The 9,625-nt window shown below is 42.4% G+C and overlaps 1 protein-coding gene across 1 annotated transcript in view; it reads right to left on the bottom strand.

Moving 5' to 3' along the window:
* Positions 1-341: 341 nt before the first annotated feature.
* wdr19 (WD repeat domain 19) overlaps positions 342-9,625 on the bottom strand; it is a 14,218-nt gene continuing 4,934 nt past the window's right edge. The window contains exons 14-36 of the mRNA XM_083532711.1: positions 9,560-9,625; positions 9,316-9,465; positions 8,810-8,957; positions 8,272-8,479; positions 7,989-8,148; positions 7,731-7,841; positions 7,392-7,501; positions 7,194-7,251; positions 6,945-7,091; positions 6,453-6,535; positions 6,256-6,339; positions 6,038-6,184; positions 5,833-5,957; positions 5,395-5,504; positions 5,099-5,167; positions 4,791-4,868; positions 3,795-3,891; positions 3,170-3,294; positions 2,945-3,026; positions 2,618-2,768; positions 1,653-1,776; positions 1,333-1,409; positions 342-925 (exon numbers count right to left, since the gene is read on the bottom strand). The exon at positions 9,560-9,625 is cut by the window's right edge and continues 57 nt beyond it. Of these exons, the coding sequence (XP_083388837.1) occupies positions 811-925; positions 1,333-1,409; positions 1,653-1,776; positions 2,618-2,768; positions 2,945-3,026; positions 3,170-3,294; positions 3,795-3,891; positions 4,791-4,868; positions 5,099-5,167; positions 5,395-5,504; positions 5,833-5,957; positions 6,038-6,184; positions 6,256-6,339; positions 6,453-6,535; positions 6,945-7,091; positions 7,194-7,251; positions 7,392-7,501; positions 7,731-7,841; positions 7,989-8,148; positions 8,272-8,479; positions 8,810-8,957; positions 9,316-9,465; positions 9,560-9,625 (2,625 nt within the window). The 3' untranslated portion in view covers positions 342-810. The remainder of the gene's footprint in view (positions 926-1,332; positions 1,410-1,652; positions 1,777-2,617; positions 2,769-2,944; positions 3,027-3,169; positions 3,295-3,794; positions 3,892-4,790; positions 4,869-5,098; positions 5,168-5,394; positions 5,505-5,832; positions 5,958-6,037; positions 6,185-6,255; positions 6,340-6,452; positions 6,536-6,944; positions 7,092-7,193; positions 7,252-7,391; positions 7,502-7,730; positions 7,842-7,988; positions 8,149-8,271; positions 8,480-8,809; positions 8,958-9,315; positions 9,466-9,559) is intronic.

Here is a 9,625-nt window from a genome sequence, read left to right as displayed (position 1 = left end):
CAAATACTGATTTAGATAATTAACTCCATTAATATTAATGTAATATTGATTGATATCTCGCAGGTGTAAAGCTGCCTCGCTATTGGGTCGAATAAAATGAGACTTTCAGATGAAATTCAGAGCTCGATCTCGGCTGATTGATCACACGTTTTATATATATATATATATATATATATATATATATATATATATATATATATATATATATATATATATATATATATATATATATATATATATATATATAAAAAAGGATGGATGTTGTGGACGTTGTGGGTTTCAAATCCAGGCATTTTGTATAGCGAGCAGTGAAACAAACAAATGTCCATGGACTTGTTCTTAAAATAAAAAGAGAAAAACTGGTTTTTATTTATGAATGAGATAAACATGAGCTCAGCACAAATCTATAGTTAATCAAATTCTGTACAAAACGACTGGCATTAATAAAACATTTTCTTCTGGCGGCTGATTGTTAAACTCTATATTGCTTTTTATTCCATATAGAGGATGGCGGAATACACACGCACATGCGCACACACACACACACACACACACACACACACACACACACACACACACACACACACACACACGAAATTTGCCATCTGAAGGGAAAACACAGCTAAATTTTCTGCCTCAGCTGTAGACATGCAAGAGTGTGTGTGGAAAAAAAAAAGAAGCCAAATGGTAGTAAGATGAGTGTGTGTGTGTGTGTGTGTGTGTGTGTGTGTGTGTGTGTGTGTGTGTGTGTGTGTGTGTGTGTAAAAGAGATGGAGTGTGTAAGAAAGTGTGTGTGTGTGTGTGTGTGTGTCAGGGCTCATGCAGGTCCTGCTGCAAATATTTGGAGCAGTCTGAGATCTTCTTCAGCTGACTCACGCTCACATTCTCAGAGCACATGGGACACACCGATTCGGTCTCTAACAGCCTGTGGGAAACACACACACACACACACACACACAGGTTCAAATATCACAATTTCCATCATAAATGTACTCATGTATGTAATACAGCAGGAAATGAAACACGTGGATGTTGTTTTCTCGTGTATTGAAGCTGCACCGTGTTTTTTTTTTTATCCATTTCTAGTTACATTTCATGAGAACAGAGGAGCACAAACGAAGGCGGGATGAAAAAGTCATGTTTGTGTATCGTACTAAATGTAGCGGGAGTTTGATTGGTTTGAGGAAATGACGGCACATTTATATCATTTTGCATACGCTGGAGGTCATTTTTATACAGTATGAACTGCTGATGAATGGATGGATGAAGGAATGATAGATAGATGGAGGGATGGACGGACGGACGGACGGATGAGACAGTGATTGGACGTACAGTGTAAACTGGGAGTACAGAGCAGGAAAGCAACAGTGTGGACACACACACCAGTCCTCCTTCACCATGTGACGACCCTGAGAGACGAGACAAAACAATTAAAACAAAGACTGCATGTGTGTGTTACACTTTATGGACAACTTTTTCAGCCATATGTGGTTCTTCCCCAAACCCCAAACTGTTACCCCAAAATTGGAGACACACAATTATACAGGACAAGCTAGTCTGAGTAATCTCAGTGCACCCTGGGATACAGTAAGTGTTCACTAAATGTTTTTTCGGTTTGGTTGTTTGCTAGTGTACTGAGATGGAACTGTTACCGTAGCAATGCAGTAGGGCAGGTTGTTTTTGCACCCGGGGCAGAGCAACTCACACTCAGGTAGGCTGAAGCCACAGTATGGACAGGGAGAGTTCTCCTCCTCCACCTCCGACGTATCGGGACGACTTAACACACACACACACACACACACACACACAGAAGTTATGTCACAACTGTCAGCAAAAAAAAAAAATCATCATTCTCTTATTTTAGCACTATTACCTGCTGTGCAGATACTTTTCTGAAATATTTTTTTCGCTGAACTTTTCTCAACCTTCTGTGACGCACCGTGAGCCTCACATGAGCCTGATGACTCAGCGCTAATTATACACACGATTCCCAACATGATCCGGGATTTTAATGGGAGTTCAATTTACAGCACAAAAAATGAAAACGGTGCCATGGGTCGATGCTGACAGTGTAAAAAGTGTTTCAAAAATTGGATGGCGTGAATACGATTGATCCAGAAAGTGATTTTTTATTGAAATATAGATACAAGTTAATCAATATTTCTGAAAAAGGAGAAAAACAGACAAACAAATATGTATTTGTATATTTATTTATGCACTAAATTTCGAAAACTATTGGCTCACCTGCTCTTTCCTGCTCTATGTGGTTCTTTTCCAATCAGTTACCACAAATCCGTCTTTAGATGGCGCTATAATGACTTTTTGCATTCACTTAAACTTTGAAACCCAAAACCTGCTCCAGCATGGTGATGCCCCTGTGCACAAAGTGAGCTCCTTGAAGATCTGGTTTACATGCTTTATGTAATTTAACACTCAGCTCTGTTTCCTGTACATTACATACGGAGATTTAGTGATCTGATTAAAGACCTGAATGAACAGATTGTTCAGGAATCACCCATCAATAAAAGCACTAACTGCAAAATCAAAACAATGATGCTGTGTGTGTGTGTGTGTGTGTGTGTGTGTGTGTGTGTGTGTGTGTGTGTGTGTGTCCTACCGGACCATGGCCTCGATCTTCTTCTTGTATTTGGGGTCGATCTGGCTGCGGTACTCCGGCCTCATCAGCATCGCTGCAAAGCTGAAAGCGGAATTTTTTAACCCGGCACGATGGCACTCGATCACAGCTGACGTCAGGATTGGAACAACATCTGAAAAACGCAAACACACACACACACACACACACGACCCACACACAGTTTCAATTCCAGAGGCTTGGCATATCTATAGACACACGCCTTCCTTTGAATTCTCACGTGTGTGTGTGTGTGTGTGTGTGTGTGTGTGTGTGTGTGTGTGTGTGTGTGTGTGTGTGTGCAGGACTCACGTGTACGGAATTTGCTGATGTTGTTGGAGACTCGGATCAGCATACGCGCTCCTGTCAGATGGTCTCCTCTCTTCACGTGTATCTGACAAATGTATTATGTGTTCAGATAATCAATAATGGGACACGTTCCTGCACACAGCACTTCAGATGAAAGAAATGTGTGTGTGTGTGTGTGTGTGTGTGTGTGTGTGTGTGTGTGTGTGTGTGTGTCTGTGTGTGTGTTACCTTCACCAATATGTAGCTGTGTAGTACCATCAGGTTGGTAACCATCTCAGCTGGGATCTTAATATTATTATTCTGAAGCTCCATGTACATGCTAAACAGGACATCGTGGGCATTCCTGTAGTTACCTACCACACACACACACACACACACACACACACACACACACCCCATGGTGATTAAACAGATTAAATGTGTGGGCTAATCGTTTTTTTTCCCCATCGTTCCCCAAGCTACACTAAATGGCCAAAGGTTTGTAGACACCTGGGGTGTTACGAAAATAGCGATACACGTAAGTATCGTGATATTTTTTTTGCCGATACTGCATCGATTCTCAAAAACGCAATATCGATATTAAAAAATTTAATCATACAACAATAATGGGAGTTTATATTCCGACCGCTAGATAGATAACAGTCTTCCTATCTCTGAACTTAAACAGTGACAGGAAGTACTAACATACCCCTGTACCCCAGCCTCCAAGTTATATAGTGGTTACAATCTGGTGAAGAACCAGATATGGCTGAAAAAAGTCAGGTGTCCCAATACTTTTGTTCATATAATGTTTTAAGCTAAGAAGAAACACACACACACACACACACACACACACACACACACACACACACACCTGCTGCCTGCTCTTCTCTGGCGATGATGATGGCCGTCCTCACACTTTCCCGGTAGAGTTTAACCGCCATGTACAGCCGGAATAGATACTTAGCGTCCTGAGAAAGAAAAGGCGGGAGTAACATCAGTCAGTCACCTGCACACACACGTGACCTCAATCACCTGTCCAATCATACGCTACACAAACACTAAACCACACCTACTACCTACAACCCAGAAACAATAGACAAGTTGATCAGTGTAGTTTTGTCTTAAATGCGACTGTAGTGTCTGCTCACACCTATTCACACACACACACACACACACACACACACACGTTGGCCTGTGCTGTTTCAGCACGGCGTTGTTTTACTCACAGAGAGAGACTACATGCAGAAAGCGACAGAAGCAAAACAAAAAAACAAAAAATATGAATGAGCATTAATACAGAATAAGCAGGAGCACAAGGTGTGTGTGTAAAGTCAAATTAGGGAGAACGGGGACCTGGATAAGAGAGGACAATGGCAAACCTAGTGGTTAGAAAATGTAGAAACCTGGGAACACTGGGACTTAAAGAGTGTATATAGGACCCTGGGAATTAAGAGACCTGGGAATTCTGGGGTCATAGCAACCTGTAATGCTATGGATCTGGTTAAATAGAACAGTGGAAAGACGTGGAGCTGAAAACATAAGGTGAGGGGAAACTAGGGACCTGAAAATATAGAAAAGCAAAACAGGCCAAGAAATAAATGTGGGAACTTGGGGACGAAGGGAAATCTGTGGTCCTGGGTAAAAAAAATCACTGAGTCAAATATTCCAAGTCCAGGGAATATGGGAATCCAAGTGAATTTGATAATATGAAACTAAATTTGTGGGGACCTCTGTTAATATAGTGACCTTGAAAGAGTGCTAACTGCTGTGTTTCATATCCTGCGTTCGTAATGGAGTGTTTGATGATTTTTTTACAAAAAAGTTTACATTTCTTAACGTTAGTCAATAAAGATATTAAAAATGTTACCTTCGGTATTCCGTCACTCTCTCCCATGAGGTAATCGATCAACTGATTGCTCAGAGCCTGGTCTTTAGCTTCTCCTACCTGATCATACACAGGGAATATTACAGCGGTGGCAATACACAAGAAATCTGAATGTGTTTACGGTTTATATCTCTGCAAGGAAATCTATTGAAAATCGTTAGAAGGAGTTTCCAGGGTTAAGAGTCATTTTTCCTTCAAATTTTTTTTTGTGTTTTTAAAAAAGGTGCCGTTCCCCAACAATAAATGTTAGCGTAATGAGACATGGGGAATCATCACCATTCCATCCTTACCGTCTCAATCGCCATTTCTATAGCCACATTATCATCAGTGTTGGGACACTTCAGAAAGTGTTTCAGCGCCTGCGTGAGACAGAGACGACAAGAGGTAAATAAAAAAAAAAAGAGATTGAATGATTCCTCTGAATGCTGAACACCCTGATAGTCAGTAAGAAAGCAGGGAATGAGAATTTAAGGTGGTGTAACGTGGACATGGGAAAATTCAGACCTGTTTGGAATTATTTAAACGCAGAACAGCGAATTTAAGACTTTTTTCAGGAGGAAACCCCGAGTAAAAGCACGCCACTCACCCTGCTGTACTGACCACACTTCCGGAAAAACTTCCCAGCCAGAAGATGATTCTTTTCTCCCTCGAAATACAGAGCGATGCTCTGGTAGTCCTCCATACTGGCCTCGGATCCTGGTCACGACACATACAAGAGGGAGTGCTTGCTGATTATTCGATCTATATTTATCAAGTAGATCGCGAGAAAGAAGGACAGACAGGCTGAGCGAGAGAGAGAGAGAGAGAGAGAGAGAGAGAGAGAGTAAGGCTGAAAGGGAAAGAGAGACAGAAAACCTTGCTGGATAGACAGCTATATAGACACTTAGACAAATAGAAAGAAAGAAAGAATATAGAAAGATGGAAGGAAGTGAATACACTTCCTGACACAAAGACACAATCCAGACAGAAAGACAGAGTCTCAGATGAAAGTGAAGGCTGAAGGACAGACCAGGTGTGACCTCACCGATGATGTCAGCATACACCTCCATCTGGCCGTGCTGCTGGGCGAGCTGGAAGGCCTCATCGCTGCACTGTGACATCACCAGGAACTGGATGGCTGAGCCATAATCACTCAGGCGCAGAAAAAACCTGCAGGTGATAAAGACGCTGATGGGATCAGGCTCCACGTGTTCGTATGGGTCTTGTATAAATATCGGCGCGTGTCAGACCTGGCCACCATCTTGGCTCCTTCAATGGACTGGGTTTCCCGCACGATCCTGACTGCCTCCTCCGGATTATTTAGATGCTCCAAGAGGATCCGGATCACACTGTCCCAATCCCGGGCGCTCTCATAGGCCAAGACGGCCTCTTTGTATCTACACAAAGCGGTCACGTTTTAGAAACTGAAATTAGATGCGTTTATCGCGTGAAGGACGTGAACGCATACTTTCCGTCCGCCTCCTTGGCCTTAGCGTACTGCAGGTGAATTTTGGGCGAGCTCACATGGGGAAGCAGCTCTCCGACCTTCGCCCTGAAAGAAAAAAAACAACACAGAAGTTTAAAGTCACATGACCCCAAAAAACTTCACTTATTAATTCTAGTAAATACACAAATATGTGTGTGTGTCCTGGCCAGAGGTTATACCAGTTTTTGCAGCGAATGTAGACAGACGCAGCCTTGTCGTAGTACTGGCCTTTCTCGTACAGCTGTGCCGCCTCCGAATATTGCTGCGGAACGGAAAAAACAAACAAACAAGAAAACGCTATGCAACGGATTTTCGCCATGTTCCCTTCCACCAATCATCAAAATACCCAACGGAAACCCCGCCTTCAACATTGATTGACAGAAGGTGGGCATGGTCAGCTCTCAATTTGCTTTCGCTTTCGAACATTCAAATAATCATTTTGCTAACAATTCTGATTGGATATTAACATTTTATACAGCGTTCAAATTAGCATCTCATTTACATATTAAAACTACTGGTTGAAATTGCAAATGTAAATTATATCATTAAAATTATTATTTTTTGAATATTGAATTTAGCTACCTCTATGATTCCTTAGATTTCGGAAGCGCGCACACACACACACACACACACACACACACACACACACACACACACACACACACACACACCTTCATGCCCTCCAAAATGGCGCCGCAGTCTTTCTTCAGCGTTTTGCTCGGGTGTTTGATGGCCTGGACGGCTCCTCTGCGGATGTCTCCCATCCGGATAGACATGCGAGCAACTCCAGCCAAACAACTCTCGTCATGCTCCTGGAACTACACACACACACACACACACACACACACACACACACCGTTTTTAACTCTCTACAGAATTTCAGCATTGCCTCTCTTGTAAATACTAGAAAATGCTCTTACTTTGTTGTCCCCAGTGATGCCTTTCTCATAGTGAGCCAGAGCATTGGTGTAATCTCCACTACAAAACAATACAAAAAACACACAATCCGGCTCACAAAAACGAATATTAATGTACGGGAGGCTACAGCAAGTGTGGCTTTTTTTTATTTTATTTTTTTATTAAAAGTGTAATTGAATTGCTGTATTTAAAGCACTCACACAAACTCCAGCTGTACGGCGTATTCCTTAGATATAAAAGGGATTTCATCAGGACGAAGCCTCTTCGCTAACTGCAAAGCGCTGTCCCAATGTTGCAGGTCTCTCCTCATCTACACACACACCCACACACACACAGAGAGAGAGAGAGAGAGAGAGAGAGAGAGAGAGAGAGAGAGAGAGAGAGAGAGAGAGAGAGAGAGAGAGAGAGAGAGAGAGAGAGAGAGAGAGAGAGAGAGAGAGAGAGAGAGAGAGAGAGAGAGAGAGAGAGAGCTTAAACATGTAATTACAGAGTTGATTACAATGATTTTTACTTTATGTGTGTGTGTGTGTGTTTGAGACCTCCAGTGCTGCCATTGGATACGTAGAAGCCAGGTAAAGGTCTTGAGCTCTGTTGTAGTCATTACAGAACATCGCCAGGTGTCCAGCCAGCAGATTCTGATCCTCTATTCCCTGAGAACAGGAGGAAATAATCAATGAAAAAAGTAGGCGTGGCCTCTGCGGTTGTCAGACAAAATTAAGTGGGTGTGGCGTCTGGTTGTCAAAGTGAACAAAGTGTGTGTGGCTATTCAGTGCAGGTCGTGTGGCTTCTGTACACACCTTGATGTCCTCCAGTGACAGCACCATGCCCACGTTGCTCATGCTGCGATACACTCGAATGGCCAAATCCACCTCCATGTGATGAAGACACGCCGCGCCCAGCTCCGCCCAGCCCTCGATACCACCCAGAGCTGAACACAAAGACCACGCCGCTGAGAACCTGCACACACACACACACACACACACACACACTGCAACATTTACCCACTACGAAAAGATCACTTACAAGCAATACGTATATATTAATTCTCATAAGTGTGTGTGTGTGTGTGTGTGTGTGTGCCTCTTAAGCTTGATGGCTTGCTGCAGCTGGGACCGGAGCTGCTCTTTGCTGCTGCTTTTTTGTGTGACGTTGAGGAAAGAGTGTGTGTTCAGAAGTGTGCTGCTCGTCTTGCCGCTCGGCGTCTGGCACGTCAATTCGCCGTTATACAACAGCAAGGGCTTGTGGGAAAATGGCAGTTTGGTGGCACCGGCAAGAATCACCTTGGAACCTTAGACAGAGCGAGAGATGTTATAATAATCACAACTGGAAAACAATGCAACTGTAAAAGCATAATTATATAAACAAAACAAACAGGTACACTACACGCATACTCTTTTTCTGAATAAAATCTATGGTAAAATTATTGGCACCCCATTAATTATTTTTTCCAATATCTTAATTCATATAAACCCGTCCTCTTTCCTGGGGAAATAAATATGAGGGTGCACACATGTAAAAACCCCATTATAACAGTACAGAATCACTTAGAAACTTCTGCCAAGGATTTAGATTTGAAAATGTAAAAATGGTAAAAATAAATCTCGAGGTTCTTCTCCACCCTGTATGGTGTCCTTGTGGAAGGCGTAAGTGTACACTTTGTCTTCATCGAACGCCACGAAAATGGACTTATCGTTCACAGAGTTTTCCCACAGTACACCCATTATGGCTGAGGAGAACTCGGGAATCTCGAAAAGCAAGCCGTCCACCTGCACAGTATACACACAATGCACAATATATTAAATATATAAAAAAATATTGAGGAAAGCACAAGATATGTATTTAAACTGAAACAAAAATAACACTACAAATGAATAAAAACAGTAAAAAAAAAAAAAAAAAAAAAAAACCTACTTCAAATAAACAGCATGTGGTGTCAGTGATTCGCCTCTAGAGGCCGCTCGTGTTGTGTAACGCGACCCGGAAAAACTATCGGCATGAATAATTTTTTTTTCAGCAATCGACTATCGCATAAGAGCGAGGGATAATCGTTTTATATACGTTAGAATGGGAGAATAAAAGACTGCGTGAGTGTGTGTGTGTGTGTGTGTGTGTGTGTGTGTATACCGGAGAGTAAAGAAATCCATTGCTTTCGTCGTCTATGAAGACGAGCCGGGTTCCGTTTGGGTCGGGGAAAACCTTGCGCACAGCCACCTGGTGGCGATACTCATTTACACTCTGCCAGTCCTCAATGTAGAAACACTGAATCAGACCATTCTAAAAAAGGGAAAGAGAAAGAAAGAGAGAAAGAGAAAAATCATACCAGAGACACAGTGTATTTATGTCTTTAGATGAGTGTGTGATGTCCTACATCCGTTCCGTAAAAGAGGAACTCTGAGGATAGTGCGTGGCTGAGGATGCGATATTTCTGGTCAGG

Source organism: Silurus aristotelis (assembly GCF_946808225.1).
Source record: "Silurus aristotelis genome assembly, chromosome: 27".
Taxonomy (NCBI): domain Eukaryota; kingdom Metazoa; phylum Chordata; class Actinopteri; order Siluriformes; family Siluridae; genus Silurus; species Silurus aristotelis.
Note: the sequence above shows the minus strand (reverse complement) of the source record. Positions and strands in the feature narration are given on the sequence as shown.